This window comes from Vitis riparia, chromosome 14, assembly GCF_004353265.1.
Source record: "Vitis riparia cultivar Riparia Gloire de Montpellier isolate 1030 chromosome 14, EGFV_Vit.rip_1.0, whole genome shotgun sequence".
NCBI lineage: Eukaryota > Viridiplantae > Streptophyta > Magnoliopsida > Vitales > Vitaceae > Vitis > Vitis riparia.
In genome coordinates, this window is record NC_048444.1 from 9,746,511 (window position 1) to 9,768,910 (window position 22,400).

General features: G+C 35.0%; 1 protein-coding gene across 1 annotated transcript; it reads right to left on the reverse strand.

Annotated features, from left to right (window-relative positions):
• Positions 1–19,168: 19,168 nt before the first annotated feature.
• Positions 19,169–19,468, reverse strand: LOC117930445 (putative lipid-transfer protein DIR1). Its single transcript, XM_034851106.1, has one exon. It carries the CDS (start codon positions 19,466–19,468, stop codon positions 19,169–19,171), a length of 300 nt encoding a protein of 99 aa, XP_034706997.1.
• Positions 19,469–22,400: the final 2,932 nt, after the last annotated feature.

A 22,400-nucleotide genomic window follows, 5' to 3' on the forward strand; every position in this document is an offset into this window, starting at 1 on the left:
GGTTGTTCTTTCATGGCGAGGGATAGCTTATGATCTTTAGGTGGCTTACGATATGAGGATTGGTCGAATGCTTGATGAGACTATCACTTATTTTGCCGTGAGTATAGAGATTGATCTTGTACGATGAGAGTTGGGTGACGGGCAGTCGTGCCTGATGAGATCACTGTTTACTTTGCCTTGAGAGGATCATCTTTGAGATTATTATGGAGCATTCGGAGTACGGTTGATACATGATCCTAGAGGAAAGTTCAGACCCAACTGAAGCGGACCTTATTTCATCAGGGAGTTGACCCCAGAAGGCGTTGCATGGTTGATGGATTTAGATGAAAACCGATTCTCAGAACCAACCAATGTGGATCAGCTAAAGAGGTACTATGTTTGAGACCATGGTCGCAGGATGGGTGGCCATCATTTCGGTTAGCCATTACCTTGTTATTCCTTTGTGATACATAGTCCGTTGCTAGCCCATTGAGCCTCACATGCGTATTATAGCCTTTCTTTCTTATCGCCTTGCTCACATTTTCACACCGGGACAGGGGCCCTTTAATGTATGCATGCATTGTTTGGGAGTTTCATGAGCCTTGGACCTAAGGGCATGTTTTTCTCATCATCTTTTCCTATCACTGCACCTTTGCATTTTCATCTCATCTTATTGGTTGTGTTATTCATCTCTTCTTCCTTATCCTATCTACTATTTGTTTGTCTCATATTCTCCCCACCCTGAGTGGTGAGCCTCCTCAGTTCATCACGTGGAGGATAGTCACATCATTTCCACCACCTATCTCGCGGACACTGGTTTAGAGATCCTTAGTTTGAGAAGGTCATCTTGTCAGAGAGAGTTTGTTTGTTACCTTATCACTTGGGAGTGTGTCCATTTGTTATTGATATCATCTTTGGGGTTCATTTGTTCATGTTCAGGGTACGCGTGTTTGTATATATGTAAAAAAAAAAAAAAAAAAAAAAAAAAAAAAAAAAAAATGAATGATGAAAAGAAAAGAAAAAAATATAATAAGCACATGTGTGTATGTGCATAGTGTTCTCGATCATTGAGTATGTATATTGATGTCTGGGGGTCATTTTTATCGAGTATGTTCGTTATTGGGAGTTCGTATGTGAGCTCTCTGAGATCCCATGTTGTTTGTATTGCTTCGTCATATCTATTTGTGAGAGAGGTGAGTGACCTTCTCCTAAGGACTCCGAGTCATTGTCCTTTCCATCATTACATTCATTATTGATGTGACTTCACTTCATGTTTGATCTGAGTTGATCACCACTTTTCTTCACATATTCATTGTTTCGCTGTCGCTTTCATCGTTGCTTGTGATTCATCTCATTCCCTTCACATCTTATTCTCTCCTTACAGCGACCCATCTCGGGTTCGATACTCACTTCGCATCTTCATTACACATATCACTATCAGTTCATTTTGCTTCATTGGTCTCCTTATCGACATCATATTCACGTTAGGCATCCTCAGGTCCATGGCTCACGGGTTCACTATACATGTTGCATTTCATATATGAGGGCATGAGTTTTGATCGTTGGGTATTTGAGCCTAGTTTTCCTTCGTTTCTATCACCCTATCACCTTGGCCTACGTTACGTCCCGTGTCTTAAGACCACCCTGAGGCCATGGAATCAGATGTCATCTTCGGCAGCCTCTACTTGGACAGGTGATTGAGATCTGGTTGATATTTAGATATTGTCATGCTTCTTCTTCTGGGAGTCACCTCTTTGATGTGTAGGACTGATTCAGTTGTGTTCGGATCACCGGGATCATGAGTTTGACGATGATTGATTTGGTATCACCTGATTTTGACCTATCGTACCTCTGGTGCCACACTGGGGCATATCCCATTTCATTTGGAGGTTTATGGATCCTCACAGACTTGCACGACCATCATCACTTACTGGACGCTCACTGAGACGTGGACATGATCGTTACCTTACGGAGCCCCTGAGATCCACCCAGCCAGGTCCGCACTTCTCGACACTTGGATGCCATCATGCCTCTCCGTCTGGGAGGTACATCTTGGATATGTGTGCATGTTTCAGTTATGGATTCGGACGACCATTGTTATATGTTTGATGACGGATGATTTCATGTCGCTCGATTTCTGACCTGTCGGGCATCCGATGCCCATACTGGGGCATATTTTCCGTTTCAGATGAGATTTACGGGTCTTCACGGAGGTTACATGTGCGATGATAGATGATTTTGTGTCGCCCGGTTTCTGGCCTGTCGTACATCTGATGCCCATACTGGGGCATATTACCGTTCTAGATGAGATTTACGGATCTTGGTGGGATTGTGCACTTATCCCCATTTGCGAGACATGTGCCGAGACGATGATATATTTGCTATCTTTATGATGATTCCGTAGCGGAGCCTCTCGGGAGTTGCCCAGTCATCCCCACTTACGAGATACACATTGACACGATGTTTCCTCCGTGGAGCTTTTCGGGAGTTACCCAGTTAAGCCTGCACCTCGCAACACTTTGATGTCATCATGTTTTCCTTCCGAGAGACGCTCCTTTGATCTATGGGTCTGATTTAGTTGTACACGTGGTTGACGTGGATTGCGCATTCGATGACGGGTGATCTGAGTTCATCTGTTTCTTTTGACTCATCATGCATTGTGTTTGATAGCTCTTATGTGAGCGATATCTGGGATTGATTCGGGAGCATTCTGATTGTGATGGACCAGGGAGTTATGGTATGGCCTTACACTGGGGCATACCATCTCAGAGAGTTTTATTATCGGATGACCATTATGTCGAGGCATACTCTTCTCAGTCGATGACGGATTTTTGAGCCATGTCCATTCCTCGGGGGATATCAGATGTCCTTTTCACATTGGAGCATGAGACAGGATTGGCGCATTTCATTTGGTGTATTTTACACAGGGGCATACTCCTTTTGGTCGATGATAGTTTTTAGGCATAGTTGTTCCTTGGAGGCGATTAGATTCATTTCATACTGGAGTACGAGATATGACCGGATGTTTTCTTTGATGTGATCACGGGAGCGTAGCCCTCTTATCATTGTTGACAGATTTTCCAGATGATTGGATCAGGACACAGACACTTATGAGAGCATGTAGCGGAGTTTAGTCATTTTAGGGTTTGCCCTATACTGGGCATAACCCTTTCATTGGCGGTTGATCTTAGAGATGCCAGTTCACATTGGACATGCTCTTTCTTTAGAGGAGGTCAGATACTCTCTTCACATTACCACGATGACTTTGAGGAGCGGAGATTCATTTTGGATCAGATGATGCATGATTGGTTATACTTTTCTCATGGATGTTTGATTTGGGGATGCTTACACTGGGGCATGGCCCACTCATCGATGATGATTTTGTGAGATGACAGTTTATGCCGGACACTTACTTTCCGGAGATCATTTTGCACTGAGAGTTTACCCATTCTGAGATGATGCATTCACACTAGGGCATGGCCACCTTGCTGATTTTGACATTGAGACTCCATTTCGTGTTTATGATTGCTGCTTTCGATGGATCATGGAGTCATTGACACCCTGGGCTCAGTCTTCTCAGCGTACCTAGTTTGATTTGGATATTCACTTATCTTTGTTACGCACCCATACATCCTACATTGGACACCGTTATACCTACACCCATCTTATCAGAGCCTTACACCTTTTGAGCTTACATATTTCATCATCTTACCTGACTTTATCCTCTTCTCTTGATCAGAGGAAGGTGCAGACTAGTCTTGGGCTTTCTGGTTGAGTTTTCACATGCCTTTGGGCATTAGGTTCAACATCTTCCGTGATGGTAGGACCTGTTAGATTATTGATATATTTGTGATGATGTACTCATATTGATAGTTGCCATATTGTGTCTTGATTTGTTTACATTTCAGACTTAGGGTTTTGGTCAGCATTTGTTTGATCCCTTATTTTGGTTTTGCTTTGTCAGCATAGTTTTGGTGATGTTTGGTCTTGTTTTAGCGTTTGTTCATTGAGGCTATGTATATCCTGTTCATTGCATCATCATTGAGCATATCCCAGGGTGTCTTGTTTGGTGACATTCTGTCTTATGTTGGTTACTATCTTACACTGGGGCATACCCCCATCCTTCAGTTCATTAGATATTTTGCGGATTTTCTCACTACTCGATCTATTTCTTGATCTTTGCGAGTCGTCACACTAGGGCATACCCCCTTTAGTGCTTTTCTACTGGGGCATACCCCCTCTCTTTGGGTTTACCGTGTCTCGTTTTGATTTCATGGTTGTCAGACCCATTTGTCGATCTTTACGAGTTATCCCTTATGGCATCCCCCTTTGTTTCAGATTCACCACCATAGATCGGGCATCCATGGGCATTTCAGTTATTTCACCACCATGGATTTTCATCCTTGGGCTTTCGAGATTATCACCACCATAGATCGGGCATCTATGGGCATTTCAGTTATTTCACCACCATGGATTTTCATCCTTGGGCTTTCGAGATTATCACCACCATAGATCGGGCATCTATGGGCGTTTCAGTTATTTCACCACCATGGATTTTCATCCTTAGGCTTTCGAGATTGCCACTACCATAGATTTTTATCTGTGGGCCTTTGTTTCAGATTCACCACCATAGATCGGGCATCCATGGGCATTTCAGTTATTTCACCACCATGGATTTTCATCCTTGGGCTTTCGAGATTATCACCACCATAGATCGGGCATCTATGGGCATTTCAGTTATTTCACCACCATGGATTTTCATCCTTGGCTTTCGAGATTGCCACTACCATAGATTTTTATCTGTGGCCTTTGTTTCAGATTCACCACCACAGATTTTCATATATGGGCATTTCAGTTATTTCACCACCATGGATTTTCATCCTTGGGCTTTCGAGATTGTCACCACCATAGATTTTTATCTGTGGGCCTTTGAGAGTTTCACCACCATAGATTGGCATCTATGGCATTTTTTTTTATTGTATCACCACTGTAGGTCTTCACCTATGGGCCTTCTAGTTTAGTGTTTAGAGTTAGCTTTTTGGTTTGGCTTCCAGAGCTGTTATTTTCTAGTTTAGCATTTAGAGTTAGCTTTTTGTTTGGCTTCCAGAGCTGTTATTTTCTCAATTTGGTGTTTAGAGTCATTCTCGTCATTCAGAGTCACAGTTCCTAGCAATCATATTCACTGGCATAGCACGTCTCACCTTCATGGTTTTGCGTTCGCCCTCGGTTTTCCTCACTTCGTTACCCTATGCATTATCGCGTATTCATCTCGTAGTCCACATAGGGTGGTCTCTTTTAAACGCGTTCTTGTCCGTATTCTAGAGTAATTCGACCGTGACCATTTTTATGTGGTTTTTTCGAGTCACTTATGGAGACGTCTTAGAGAGAGTCTAGATCCTTTAGTGTGGCTTCAGAGTCATTGTGAGACATCCTTTTCTTTTAGGATTAGGGCCTTTATGTTCGTCCATTGACCTAAGTAGGTCCGTATTTCATTAGTGTTCCTTCGGGGTCTTCTTTTCTTCGGTAGAGTTTACTCCGTTCCACTCATCATTCACACTTTCTTTTCACTTTAGTGTTCATGTTCCTTACACTCGTAAACTCTACCGAAGAGGGCATATTTGTAGACCCTCTTTTCAAGCCATGCTGGGATTATTCCATTAATATTGGTTTTCATAACTTTAAAAAAGAAAAGGGCACCTGAAGACCCGGGGGGAGAGGAAGTTTTTTAGTAGGAGGGGGGACCCCTTTTCTGAAAGAATGAGGACCCGCTGCAGCATGGTGGGCGATGCTAGTAGTCAGAGATGCCATGCTGGCTGATGGGGGAATAGTGGAGCTGGTAGTGGCTTCCTGGGGAAGATAGAAACAGGAGAGAAAGAGATATACGAGAGAGGAAGACGCTGGTAAGGAGGGAAAAGGGGAAAAGGGGAGAATATTTGACGAGAGCTGGAAGAGCAGAGAGAGGAAGGTTGCTCGGTGAACTTCCAGGTATAGCTATTTTAAGTTTGGTATATTTCCTCTCTTAAATGCCCTGCATCATTCTTGGTTGATCCATGGATATCATTTTATGTGTTGTTGTGGACGTATTGGGCCACATGGTGGTTTGAGTTGAGCATCACTACCTGCAGATATTTTGCTCTGTTTTTTTATTCACTCTAACATTTTTAATCTCATCTCTTGTAAATTGTTGAATCCTCCTTTTGGTTTTGGTTTTGATAATTGTATTGAGTATCTCCAGATCATCCCACCTGTTTGGAGCCCATGCATTGATTTTGAGATGTATCTTCAGTGGGTTTTCTACTCTTCCATGATTTTTCTTCATTCTCTGTTTTCTTCTCTCACTCTTGGTTCTCTTTGGGAGGGTTTAAGGGATTTTTGAGTTTCACGGTGCCTATTTCATTTGTGTTTTATATGGTTTGAGATTTGTGAGAGGGTATACAAACCATCTGGACCCTGCTCGATATTCTGAGATGCTGCAGATGAAGCTGCTCGCAATTGGAGAGGTCTATTTTCAGGTTCTGGCGCTAGGCACCATTTTTCTTAAGGAAGCACTGTTTTCATTGGACTCTGTTTCGCTTATATCAGTGAGATGATGAATAGGGAATTTCTGGGCCACTTTGAGGAGATGAAATGCATGATACCCATATGTGCAGAGTTCAAATATCCTCCCAGATCACTTGTCTCTATCATGCATGCACTTATGGCTATCCTTCAACGTCCATTTCATGCCCATACCCACCATGCCCCTATACATACCTATTTTCTTTCACCAGTCCTTACCACCTATTACGTTCCATCTCATACTCTTTGTCTCATGCCCACCACCACTGCTAGCTAACCAGAGAAGCTAAGAGAGAGAAGGAAAGAAGCTGAGCCGAGTTCTGGTTTTTGGGCTTGGCGTTTTCAAACTGATAGAAGGAGTTCAGATGAGGTGTAATTTGCTCATCGGTTGCTGTCTTTGGATGAGTTGAAGATCGGGACCGGTTTGTTGAAATCCATGGTTGCATCGGTTAATGTAGTTGTGGTTTCTTATGAATGGGTTGAGTACCCAGTATATGCATGGATTATTGGTGAGATCCCTGCTGGAAATGAGTCACTCTCTTCCACGACCTTGTGGAGTCTCCTGCTCTTCCTTTTGAAAGGCACCCTGCCTTATATCCATGCAAATTCCCTATGCATATATATCCTATCCTACATGCATCACCATGCCCCGTCTTCATACCCATTCTTTTCCTCACCACCCCACTTTCATTATTTCATACCCATACCATTTTCGCTCTCCACCATGCCACTAACTCCATGCAAATCACAAACCACACATACCCGTCCATATCTTTCTCCCTCTTCACCACCATGCTCATTATCCCACCACCTTTTCTCTCTCCTCATGTCACTAATCCATCCTTTGCATCCTTTTCCCTCATACAAACCCATTTCCTTCCTTTCATTATATCACCATGTTCATTCTCTTCCATCTTTAAATTCCATGCATGCTTATGCCACTCCCCAAGACCTTAGTCCCCCATGCACCATTCATCACACCCACCTTCTTACACCCATACCTCACCCCCCATGCATGACATCCCATTCCCGTTCCTCACTCGCATGGTTTCTCTCTCTACACCACAGCCTCACCTCTCATGCACCCACGTTTATTACCTTTCATCATCCCCATGCTCATAGCCTCATTGTTCATGCTCACCATACCCCAAAATCACCCATATCCTTCAATACCCATCCTTCATGTTCCTCCATACCCACATTATACCCATGTCCCCGTCCGTCACCTCATCATACCTCTACCATTCATTTCCCCTCCACCCTACTCATGCATGCAGCTATGGCTACTCTCCATACTTCATTCATCCCATGCATACCCACTTCATGCCACCACCTTTTCTCTCTCTACACCACATACCCGTTTTTCACTACCCACCCTCTCATTCATCTCTCTATACCATATGTTCTTCATACCCATCTTTCTCTTCAAATCTATCAAACATACTCACCCCATGCACATCTTCTTCATACGTATATCCCCATGCATGTTCATTCATCACCTCATCTCATCACCTTTCCACCATACCCCGTGTCTATACCCTTCATGCTCACCCAAAACTACTCATATCCATCTCATTCCATCTCTCCACGCTTATATGTCCTACCCAATATGTATAGCCATCCCTCACTTACCCATTTTCCACTTCACCACCTTTTCTCTCTCTACACCACATACCCTTCATGCACTGTTTTCTCTCTCTACACCACCACCATGCCACCAATCCCATGCATAGCCATCACCCACTCACTCATTTCTCTCACTACCACTATCCTTCATTGCTCATCCCCACCAATAGCAACCCATACTCTCTCTAAATCCACCATTGAATCCTCTCATCTCACCACCCTCTATCATCCATTCCATCAATAACCCCCCCGCAAGACTTAAGAAGAAGGGTTGGGATTGATTCATGTTCATAAGGCGCATGGAAACAAGTGGGCGGAGTTGACAAAACTCTAGCCGGGAAGGACAAATAATGCAATAAGGAATCGTTGGGACAACCATACAAGAAATAAGTTGGGCTCCCATATAGCATCACATTCATTTACACAAGCCCAAGGCCCATGGACGTCCTTTGAAGGCCTTCTTCCCCTTAGGCCCATTCCTAAAGGCCCTTGTTTTGTTCTCCCATCTTAAGTTGGCCTAGTTGGAGATGTGGGCTTAAGTTGGAGCCTAGGCCCGTATGCATTGATGAAAGGCCCTTTGTTTGGTTCTCTCATTTTAAGTTGGCCCATGTCCATTCCAAGCCCATGCTCACTTCAAGTTGTTTTGTTCTCTCATTTTAAGTTGACCCACGTCCAGGCACCCTGCCTTATTTCCAAGCCCATGCTCACTTCAAGTTGATTTGTTCACCCACCTTAAGTTAGTCCATGCCCATTCCAAGCCCATACCCACCTCAAATTAGCCCTTTTGTTTTCAATTTGCATGATTTATCTCCCTAAAAACATCAATTCCTCAATAAATTTTAATTCCAATTTTTGAAATTTTAATTCTCACATCAATTTACTTAACCATCATTATTTTATTTATTTATTTATTTGTTTATCTTTAAAATTCAACCTTTAAATAATCTTTCAAAATTCCGATTTCTAAATTTAAATTCCAATTTCCGAAATTTTAATTCTCACATCAATTTATTTAATCATCATTATTTTATTTATTTACTTATTTGTTTATTCTTTTAAAATTCAACCTTTAAATAATCTTTCAAAATTCCGACTTCTAAAATCAAATTCCAATTTCCGAGATTTTAATTCTCACATCAATTTATTTAAATCCTCATTATTTTATTTATTTATTTATTTGTTTATCTTTAAAATTCAACCTTTAAATAATCTTTCAAAATTCCGATTTCTAAATTTAAATTCCAATTTCTGAAATTTTAATTCTCACATCAATTTATTTAATCATCATTATTTTATTTATTTACTTATTTGTTTATCCTTTTAAAATTCAACCTTTAAATAATCTTTCAAAATTCCGACTTCTAAAATCAAATTCCAATTTCCGAGATTTTAATTCTCACATCAATTTATTTAAATCCTCATTATTTTATTTATTTATTTATTTTTAAAATTCAATCTTCAAACAATTCCTCAAAATTCTGATTTCTAAATTTAAATTCCGATTTCTGAAATTTTTAATTCCCATATCGATTTATTTAATCATTATTATTTTATCTATTTGTTTATTTTTGAAACTCAATCTTTAGATAATTCTTCAGGATTCCAATTTTCGAAACTTAACTTCCAAAATACCCATTCTTAAATTCAATTCCCAAGGCTCCAATTTTTCCACTTTGATTTTCAAATAACCTTTGGTTCCTCTTCTCTTTTATAAGCAAGAACGAATTTTCATAATTCCAAAATAATGGGTTTCGCGAGATTAATTCAGGCAAGATCAATCGGGCTTTGGTGGGGGGCCCCACATATGTGATTTTATGACTAATTGATTGATTGATTTATTTATTTATTTACCATGCTTGTTTGATTTATTCTGTTCCTTGACATGCGCATAATTTTATCCATTCGTGATTCACTAATCCTGTTTCATGATAGCGCATTCGTGACTGGAGGACCAGGTACGTATCCACTCATATTTTGTTCATTCTTTATACATGTTTTGATTCCCATATGTGCATGATCGCTTCAAGTATTCATTGATTTTCTCATTGATTGTCATGTCAACTTCATTTTATTAGTAGAGACCCAACTTTAGGGACTTAGAGGGGTGCTACGATTGTTACCGTACCTTCCCGATAAGTAACCTGACCCCCGAACCCGATCCGGTTTTTCACAGACCACCTTTTCCAAAGTAAGGAGTCACACTTAGGGTTTTTCTTTCTTATTTTGTTTACCCTTTAAAAATAAAACAAAAATAAGTGGCGACTCCAAGTCAGTTTTCTTAATCAAATAAAATCAATTTCTCAAAATTAAAATCGAGCTCCCCATCGAGTGGAAAACGCATGAGCCGAAATGCGGGGTCCACACACTCAAATTAATAGAAATTGTGAATTCGATCATTTATAAAAGTTAATAAGTATTTATTAAAAATAATTTTCAAATGATTGAAAATTATTATAATTTAATAATAATTTTTTTAAGAGGTCGAAAAAAACTATTCGATATGGTTTTCTCAATCCTTATAAATAGCTTAGATTCCATGTCAAAAAATTTCATCGAAATATCGAGGTTTGATGCAAAATTTGCAACTGAAAGGTCAAATGGAGGAAAAATCAGAAAAAAAAAAAAAAAAAAAAAAAAAAAAAAAAAGGAGAAATGGGTCACGGAAAAGCGCCAAAAAATCGCAAAAATCACCACCCCTATCTATGATCAGATTCAAAAGATGAAGATCCAATGGCCAAAATTCCTCCCATGTTTTTGTAAAGCTATCCAATCGTTGATATTTTGAAAAAATGTTGCCTCTTATCTCCTCCCTCATCCAATGGCCAATTCAAAAGATGAAGATCCAATAGCCAGAATTTCACCCGTGTTTTTGTAAAACTATCGAACGGTCAAGATTGTTTCCATGTTTTCAGAAAGGCCTTCCGTCCTTTTTTTTTTTTAATTATTTTTTCTAATTTATCTTTTATTTTAAATTTATATTACCCTTTTATTTTATATTATCATTTTATTTTTAATTATTTTTCATATCTATCTCATTAATCTTATTTTAAAAAATAACCATCACTTCACTTTTTATATATATATATATATATTTATCCTTTTAATTTATTTAATTTTGACTGTTTTTATTTTAAAATATTAAAAATATAATTTTATTCAAAATTTGCTAAAATGTAAAAAACTTAATTAAGTTCTAATATTTTATAAATTAAAATTAATTTGATAAGATAAATTATAAATATAATTTTTAATAATTTTAATTATTTAAATAAATTGATGTCAATAACAAAAATTATCACCACAAATTCTTAATAAAATTTTAGAAATTAAATCTCAAATAAAATATTTTATATAAATCTTAGAAATGATTCAAATGTTTTTATTTAAAGTATAATAAAACATGTTTTAATAGTTTTTAATTTTTAAAATAAATGAATATGAATATATTAAAGGAATTTAAGATAATTTTTTTAAAAAAAACTGATAAATATTATTCTTGGCCATGCTCATGTCATTTACATTTACAAAATAGCTTTAATAAGTATATTCTTGCTTATTTTACTATTATTTTTAAGTTTTTTTTTAAATATTTCAATGAATTTTTAATCATTTTTGTTCCACCAATATTTTTATTAAAATATCCACCAATATTTCAGTAAAATCTAAATATTGATATATCCATGTTTATCGATATTTTTTATTCTCATAACTAATCAAAATTATTTAAAAATGACTCAAAGGAAACTTTAAAGACCTTCAAACCCACATTCAAAGATTCTTTACTTTAAACCAGAGTTGGAGGATTTGAATTTAAAGATCAAGTTTGAAGATCCGGAATTCTTAGAGCACAAATTCAAGTCCAATACTTTCAATCCAAGATCAAGAACTAAGTATTTAGTCAATGCTGCCTCTTCAAATTTCCAGCACATCTGTTTTCTCTAACTCTCATATCTTTGTTACAAATCAAATGTCCAAGTCTAAGAAAATGAACTCTCTTGAAGTGACTTTTCCTAAGAATCCAATCATTATTTTATATTTTTTTGGGGTCAATAGTTCTATTTACATTAGTTTATGAAAACTAAATGCTCTTTTTTTATGCCTAATAATTTTTTGTATTTATTTAACTAATTTTATAATTAAAAGAACTCATGACTTAAAAAAGAGTTCAATACAAAAGTTAAGAAAATGAGATTTCTCATAGAAATTTTATTTTAGCTCATGCAAGAAGCTCTAATTTTATTAAAGAAAAAAAAAATCTATCCCTCATGGAGCAAGAAAAAATGAGTTATGTACGTTGGCATCCCCATGTGAAACTTCCAATGCAAAACAACAAAACAAACTTTCTTAAGTGGTTAAGGCTTTAAAAGTGTATGATCAACCTAAGAACTTCCAAGTCTACATAGATAGGTCTATTTCAATTAATTAATATAAGGAATTATTATTTGATGTTATTAGGAACAGATAGGAAGATAATATTCAATTTTCTTAGCCTAACCTGACTTTACTCGAAGAATTAAGCTTTTTAGTGTGCCTATAGGTTTCCAACTACCAAAATTCTAATAGCTTGTTTGTAAGGAAAATCTAATGCATTAAACAACCACTTTACGGTCTTAGAAAGTGTTCTAAATTCTTATTTGGTAAACATTCTTTCTGGTAAAAGAATATTGTATAGGATATTTTACATATTGTTATTTCATTGTAAAATTAGCTTTTTAACAAAAGAATGAAAGTTAGGAATATTTTATAAATATTATAGATCATGAAGGAAAAAAGATATGAGATTGAAACAGGCTTGAAGATACTATACTTGATAGGTAAAGATGTAAAGATTATGCTTTGATAGATAAAGATGTAAAGATTATACTTGATAGATAAAGATGGAAAGAAAAGTGGGAGACATTTTAAAAAATGAGGGCTTATAGTTCAAGGTGAAGATACTAGGAGTAGGAAACTTGAGATGTTTCAAGGCCAAATAATTGTGTGTGTATCTATATTTATATGATACGTTAGAATTGAAGTTTCCACACACATTACAAGTACTAAAGGTTAGAGAATCCAATAGAGCCTAAGGTCATGATTTTTTTAGAGCTAATGAGAATGAAATGTGTAATAGGATTGCAAAAAAGTTTTGATTAAAAGTGGAGTTAGTTGTTTTCTCATTAAAATCTTGTATGGAGCATGTTCTTTGTTATTTAGAATAAGTATGGTTTCTCTAAAACAATTATTGCATTTTAAAAGATGGAAACTGTGAAGTGTTTGAATGGTTTGAATATGTGGTATGTGAAAGGAATGTAGTGCATGAAATAGTTGTAGCATGAAGTAAGAATGTGATTCGGATAAGTTTATAGGTGGAGTACAACTATTGACAACCTTGGTTGTGATATATCAAAGGAGTTGTGTGCACTAATAAAACCATGTGCAGAAAAGTCGTGTGTATGATGAAGATATATATCACAAACAAACGAAAGATTGACCTGATGGAATTTGATTTAAGGTGAAGATTGTTAGAAAGTGTTTTAAATTACTATTTGATATACTTTCATATATACATGTTGGCAAATGAATACATTATAAGGTTAGGGTTTGTGGCTTTCCTGACAGTAATTACTTTTAGGAGAGTTGGTAGCGCCTAAGATCTTACAGTATATATATTCTAACAATCTCCACCTTAGATCAAATTCCATCGAGCCAATTTTTCATTTGTTTGTGATATATATCTTTCATAATACACATGGCATTATATATGTGTGTGTGTGTGTATCCAAGTTAGGTGCCTGAAAACTCTTTAGGGTTTCTAGATCCTAAGCAACAAAAGAAAGAAAATAACATTTTTAACAATCAAATGATCTAGATGTGTGCATTAGAAAACTCTATATTTGATTTGGATGTTTCTGAATCAACTCTTTTCAATGAAGATGCAAATCGAAATAAGCCTCGCAAACCCACAATCTTTCGCTCTATGACTTAACCTTGATCCTTGGCACTTAAATAATATGGTGTTTAAGAGGGGGAGGGTTAAAGCTCTCTTTACTCTCTAGATTGTAGAAGACGACTAACTCAAAACCCTAACCCTTAAGAAGGTATTTATAGGGTTCCCTATTAGGTTGAAGTGACTTAAACCCATTATGAGTTCGGGTCACTTAGTGTAGCGCAAAAAATGCCTTAATTAATCAATTAACCCAACAAGCTTGTTTAATTAATCAATTAGCCTAATCCAAAGATATCACTAACCACTATGCAACCTTTCATAATTACCAAAATGCCCTTATACACATAAGTGAACCTAGAGCTTATTTAACCCTCATAAATTGTGTCATCAAGGTATATAAGCTTGAACAAGAACCATTCAAACCCATAAGATAGTATTAGCTCCCTCAAAATTCAATTCTAAAGTTGATTCAACATCTCATTATAGAGAATCAACTACATTCCAGTACCTTTAGTAAATAATAATAAGACGAAGCTTAGGTTTGTGACCTACTATCTATTACATGTAGACTACCCATAAAGTAGTATTCAATCTAATAAGATAGTGTTATCACCTATCAGGATTACCTCTTCAATCCTTAAGTTACTAATCAATTGACATAATCTAACTCCAAAGAACATATGTTAAATTTTCATTGAATGAAATGTTATGGTCATAGCCTTCTAGATCACATGTCCCTTGAATCACTCAAAATGACACATTATCTCAATCCTATGAGATATCATGGTGCCTCTATTAAGAATACTCGTTACCACCACCCTCTATCAATAATGACCTAAATCATAAGGATATGTAACCACCTTAGGGTTTCAGTTATAGGTCAAAACCTCTTGATGACTTTGGTATAGATTTAATATCCTTTCAAACTTAAGAGTCAATGTAATATAGTAGTTTAGTAAATCATGACTATCGATAGTCTTATATCATGATTCACCATAGGTCTTGTCCAATATGTAACGATACACACTAATGCACTCACCATGGGAAACTCATCTCGATGGTTGAGACAAGTTGTCCCTCCAATTAGGAGCTAGTACACTAAGTCTCTACTGTATTGCTCAAATTAATGAACTGACTATGAACAACTTATTAACTTATAACGAAGTCATGACTTGTATCTTATGCATAACTTTTAATGCATCCAAGTCATGTACAATGTAAATTATATGAACATATATGTTTAGATGATTAACAAAGGGAAATCACAAGAAACATAAATAAATAAATTTATAAATGAATCTCAATATGTTTTATATATATATATATATATATATGTTGTAAATTTACTATTATAGGCTATGAGGGGAAAAAAGTTTTATAATTGAGATAACCTTATGAAGACTATACCTGGTAAATAAAGATATAAGGAAAAGTGGTAAATATCTAGTGAAATGGAGGCTCATGGTTTAGGGTGTAGATATCGGCAACAAGAAACTTAGAACATTTCAACACTCAATAGTTGTATTTTTTCTATCCTTTGTAATATTGTTTATGTTATAGTGATATAACTTTTTTTTCATCTGTTTATATGGTCACAGTTAACTGAACCACATCAAAACCTCGTGTACCCTTTTGTAAAGTTTTTAATCTTTATGTTATTGCAGTACTAACATGTTAGAATTGAAGCTTCCACCAACACAAGATGTGGAAACATGTAAAGATAGGCACTAATGGGGATCTCCCATGTTAGAACAAGGTTTGATTAATTTCAGTTTCGATAATAACAAAAAAAAAAATGTTAAAGATATTAATGATTTTATCATCTAAGTGCATAGTTCAAAAATATTACATCATTCAATATGTCAAAACTCAAATGTCTCTCTATCTTCAACAAGCAAGATAAAATGCAATTAAAGAAGGAGATGATCCATAGTAAGAAGATTTCCCCTAATCAATCAAGAAGAAGATATCATCAAGATTAAAGGAGATCAAAATTCACTTCAAGAAGGTATATCAAGCTTATTTTGAAGATATTTATGTTATGATAGAGCTCTTAGAATTATTGTGTTCAATTGACATCTCTTTGCTATCTAAGAGTTTATGTCAAGTTTCACTTAAAGAACTATTATGATCATTGTTCATATGAACACACCTTTTTAAGATCACCCATGAGATACATTGTCTAAATCTCATGAGATATCATGGTATCATTATTAAGAATGTTTATTGCTTTTGGTTTCCATCAACAATAACCTAATTCATAAAGAATATATGATCAGTTTACGATAAAAAACTTTTCTTATAAATGTTTGTATAAAAATTTAAATAATAAATGAGATAACATTTGAAGATAATAATACTAAAAAGGTAAAAGTAAATTTATTTATCTTTCTAGCAAAATGAAATATTACATCATATAATTTTAATTTAATTTTTTTAGAAATTAAAAACAAACAAATAAATAAATATTATTATATAGGATAATATAAATTATAAACATTATAAAAATATTGATTTTGGAATTGTCAACCTTGGATTGCCTACATTTTGATCTTAAACTCAATCTAAATTGAGTTTGATTGAAAATATTTTAATCTAAATCCAACCCAAATACCAAAAAATGACTACCTCAAACCCTTCCCAAGTTTAGTAGGATTTGGGTTGGATGGCCCACCATCCCAAATTGTACCCCTAATAAGATAGAATCAATAAAGGCAATTTTTGTTTAGGCATGTAAGTTAATTTGTTGGCCTAATGCAGTTCTATGGTTATATAACTTGACCACAGCGCTGATTGCAAGAGGCATATAAAATCCCATTTAAGGAAGAACCTGTAAATCAGATGCTGAGAAAATTTAATCTGGGGAAAATTACCACCCACAGGGCTCCATCAGATCATGAAAATTGTTTGACAAGAAATAAAAAAGTGAAAAAGACAGAAAAAGAAAATTTGAAAGAGAGAAGAGGAAAATAAAAATTTAGTTTAAATTTATTAAATATTAAAAGATATAAAAATATCTAATTTTTAAATTATTTTCATTTGTATTTTTCAAATTAAATCAAGCAAAAAATTTAAATTTTCTTTCATTAATATTTTCTATGGTTCAAAATAAACCAAAAATTCTTTCAGAATTTGTTAAATTAAAGCCGTTGACGATGAAGTAAATGAAAAGGCTAAAGATTAATTGGACCGATAGATTCTGATTCTGATTTTATAAACAACAATCCAAAAATAAATTCCAGACAGTCCACAATGTATAAAGCAAATGGCATATTAATATTGGCATAAGCACAAATTCCATCCAGCTAGGGCGTTGACAGAATTTAGATGGCAGACAGGTAGGCCCAGGTAATCTTTGGATAAATAGACCCTCGACCCGAAAGATGTGCCCTCAATATACCAAAAGCCCCAAATGAATCGATCCAGGCTAGCTCATGTTTTAACTCTTAACCTCCCCTTAGATGAGAGAGAAAATTAAGAAAAAATATTTAGGGGAAAAGTGGGTTTTCACTTTAACTTTAAAAAAATATAAAAAAAAATAATCTCAATTTTTATAAATCAATTTTATCTTTATTCATTTAAAAATATTTTAAAATACATATATTTTTTTATAACTCAAATGATTATTTCCTAAAATTACTTTATTGCTTGTGATGTTAATAACACCAATTAATAATTTTTTTATTGTGAGAATTGATTTGAGATAAATAAAATAAGAAAATTGAAAAATTAAAACTAAAAATATAAAAATAAAATATTATGTATTTTAATTTTTTTCTTTTTAATAGTATTTTATTTTTAAGTATTTTAGTTTTAATTATATTTTTAATTTTTAAAACTTTTTATTTTATTATAGATGTCAACTAACAAAATTTTTATTTAATTTTATTATATATATATATATATATATATATATATATATATATATATAAAAGAAGACGAACGGATTTATATAATACAATACATAAAATCATTATTAATTAGGGGATTCTAAAAATTTTATTTATCACTTGAAGATGTTGAAGAATTTTTCTATAATGATTTGTATTTCATATTATATAATAAAAAATTTATAATATATTTATTTGTAAAACATTTTTATCAAAGTAAATTGATAAATGAATTTTGGATAATTTTATTTAATATTATTAAGGAAAAAGATATTTCAAGAAATAATTATTTAATTTATGAAAAAGTGTGTTTATTTTAAAATATTTTTAAATTGACAAAGATAAATTAATTTATAAAAGTTAAGGTTATATTATCTTCTTCTTTTTTTTCTAATTAATGAGTGAAAACTCACTTTTCCCAAAAAGTTTCCCATAATTTTAAGTTATATATGTTCCCCTTCAGTTAATAATTTCTTCTAATTTCTGTACAGTCTTATTAAGGAGAAAAATACAAAAGAAAAAATTGTTATAATTATGACAATGTTTATCTTAACCAAACCACTTACATACATGAGTATAAAATAAATAATTTTTTTTTTACCAATACTAAACAATTAATTCATTAATCAAAAGAAAATAAATATTATAATAGTGAAGCTCTCAAAAAAAAAAAAAAAAAACATCTCTCAATCGTAGTCATACTTTTTTAAAAAATAAAATTTAAAATATAAAAGGGTTAAATATATAATAGAGACAAACTTGTCTTTTTATTACATGAAAAAAAATTTCTTCAGGGACGCTCCCTCCTTCAACTATCGTGAGTTGATCGGGTAGCTTAATCCCCACGAGCTCAATGGAGAGCTCTATACCTGTGAGCTTAGTAGGGAGCTCAATCCCTATAAGCTTAGCAAGGAGTTCGATCCCCAATATCCCGAGCACAACAAAACTAATTCAAGCTTCGTAAATCCAATAGTTTGGAAATTAAAAAGCAATATTACTAAGAAACCAAGCAGTAACATTTGTGAAGTCACCGGACTTGTAATATTACACGGTAATACAAAACGTAGGGCACACATGCAACAAACGCAAAGTAAAAACAACACAGAACGTACAAGAAGAAAAACAGCATCCTAAACACAAAGTCAAATGATAATTCCACGAACAAATTATTCATTCATGCAAGGTTTCAGCAGTGGGTTGAGGTGACGATATTGCACTTGGCCGGGAGCTGCGTGGCCATGTTCGGGTCTATTCCCAGGTAGGGCAAGAGTGCGGAGTTCTTGAAGGAGCAGAGACATGGCAAGTCTGCCTTGGAAATGGCCGCACAGCAAGCGGGCGAAGGAGGGAGTGGGCTCTGCCCACTCACGGATGGCTTGCAGGCTGTCAACCCATCTTGGGTCATGCGGCATATGCTGCCCTGCCCATTTGCCACCACCGCTACAACCAGGACCAGCGCCAATATCACAAATCTTTTGTATGCTTCCATCTTCCTCCTGCACTCTTCTTCAACTCTGTTTGTTTTGCAGTGTGGGATGGTTGTGGTTTTAAGGGGCTTATATAGAGGGTGATCGAGTGTGGGGTGGCCCTACAATCAGTTTAATTACTATCAGCTGTCGGACATCATCATTGTCCAGAAGGACTTGTGAGTGGATTGCAAGTAAAATATGTGGATATCAAGACATAAAATCCGTGAAGTGAAGTGGCGCTTTGTTAATTTGGCAACTTTTTGGGACAAAGCCATTGAACAGGGGGCTCTCGCTCTTGTGGCCACAAGAATTGTGAAGCCTCCTGACTCCAAAGCTGGCAAATATGGCATTATTTGGGATTCACGGGCGTACACATAGTATTGTTGGTGGTTTCAAAAATTGTTATCACTTTGGGTGAGTAGTTTAATATTATTAACATTTTGTCTTGATCTTGGGGACCTCACAGAGTAGTAACATGTGAACCCTAGGCCATGGGCATTTTTTTTTTTCTAAGTTCTTTTGGGGGTTTTCTTTTGTCTTCTGCTTTGGATGGACATGGGAAGGTGTTGAAGATTAAGAGTGAATTTGGCATAGGTATGTATTACAATGCTAAACAAACTTAAAATTGAGCTTTGATTAATTGATCTATCTATCCATATGTATATATAATAGATTGGAGATAACAAGAATTATGATAGATGAGGGATCTACTGTTAATCTCTTACCTTTGAGAATGCTAAAACATCTAGTTACATGTGTGGAATGGCTTCATGATGAAGACCCTAAGGAAGAATATGCACAGATGTATAAGGCGCTAGCTTTAGGATTCCATAAAAGCACATAGCTATTTCATAAAGGAGCCATGATGTTCGGGCACTCCCTACATTATCTGTTGATGGATAGGATCTGTTAAGTAGGCGAATACCCTAGCATTGCCAAATCCATAGTAGCAGAGTGATTGAAGATCAACTTGCTTAAGCCATCAAGCTACATAAACCCTTAATTGGCATGTTCAAGTCAAGGCTCGAGATAGATCGAAGTCAATGATTCCAAATCAAGACAAGACCAAAATCAAGTCCACACTTAAGTATTCAAGGTTCAAGACAAGTCGTTAAGATCTAAGTCAAGCCAAAGCTTCAACCAAGTCAAAATTCAAGTTAGGTTTACAAAGCTCCAAAACTTAAGTTAAGCCAAAGCTTAATCCTTGGTTCCAACCTCCAAAAATTATAAGTCAAAGCTAGTCAAGCTCAATAAGGAAAGTTAAATTAAGTGTAAAATTAGGCTAAAGGTAGGTCAAAATGTGAAATCAAATCTCCAAAAGCTTTTTGGTTCGACATCAAACATCTTTAAGCCCTCAACCAAAATTTTTTTCTAAGAAATAGATTTTCCATTAATGATGTTGATAAATGCATCTAAAGAAAACTTGAGATAACACATGTGTTCTCATTTGTTTATGTATAGATGTCATGTTTTTGGAACTAACTTAGAGGTTGTCTAGGAGACTGAAATTCCTAGGATCTAACTTTGACATGAAAGACCTAAAGAGGTAGAGTAACTTTGACATGAAAGACCTAAAAGAGGTAGAGGTGATTCTAGTGATCAAGATAACTAAAATACCTAATGGGCTTAAACTTTCTTAAGAACACTATGTTGATAAAACCATAAGAAAGTTTGAATACTATGATAGTAAGTCAGTGTTAAGTATTTATAATCCCAACTTAAAGACAAAGAAAAATAGAGAACATAATGTTTCTCAATTAGAGTATGCTCGGATCATTCGTAGCCTAATGTATTTAATTAATTGTACTAGGCCTAATATTACTTATATAATAAGTAGATTGAGTTAGTACACCTAAAGTCCTAAAAATGACCATTGGAATGTTATTCATCTGGTACCTAAGTACCTCAAAGGCTCCACTAACTATGGTTTGTGCTATAGTTAATTTCCTAATGTAGTTGAAAGGTATAGTGATGCTAATTGGATCTCTAATTAAAATGAGATGAAAACCACTAGTGGTTATATTTGTCTTTACCCTCAAAGAAGGAACAATTTCTTAGAAGTCTTCTAGGCAAACCTACATTACTTAATCCTCTATGAAGGTTGAATTTTGCCTTAAAACGGCAAATTTATTGGGAAAACAACTTATAGATCTAGATTAAAGGGTGTGTGCAACTAAGATCTTAGGAGCAATGGAAAATACCTAATTTTTCAAAAAACTACTTTAAGGTGATCTTAGAAAACATCGATTTAAATCTAGATGTTTCCAAATCTTTTTTTCAATTCATAGAATAAATCTTGAATTTCGTGTGATCTTTCATCTAATGACTCAATACTCTAAGATCTTGGCAATGTAAAAGTGTGGGTTTCTCTTCAGAGGGAGTGGTGGCTAAGACTTCTCTTCAAATAAAGTAAAAGATAACAGTAAGTCTAACCTTAAACCTTAAGAAGGTTTAATATAGCTTCTCAACTAAGCTTAAGTGACTAGAATCCATCCTATGAGCTTAAGTCACTTAATCTAACTCAATTGGTCCTATTAAATTAATTAGCTCAAAGGGCTCTAATTAATTAAGTAGACCAACCATAATCCACTTAATTATAAGCCCCTATATATCCTTCTGCTTATACAAAGGCACCCTCATGCACACTTATAAGTAAGTACTAAAAAAACTCTCAAAATAAATGCCACCAAAAAGTGTGAGTTTGAGCAAAGACCACTAGGACCCATAGGAAAATACTAACTCCCTCATGATCAAATTTTAAAGCTGACTCAACATTCTATTAAATCGAGATACAAAACTCTCAATCCTTGGGTCTCAAATCTTCTTATGTCATGATCACCAAACATAATCTTGTTTGTAAAGGACATATGTCAAATTCCATTAAATGAATTACCATGGTCCTTAGGATCACCCAATAGGATATAATATCAAAAACCTATGAAATATCATGGT

Coding starts and splice junctions, on each gene's coding strand:
- LOC117930445 (XM_034851106.1), bottom strand. CDS start 19,468: ATGGAAGCATACAAAAGATTTGTGATATTGGCGCTGGTCCTGGTTGTA.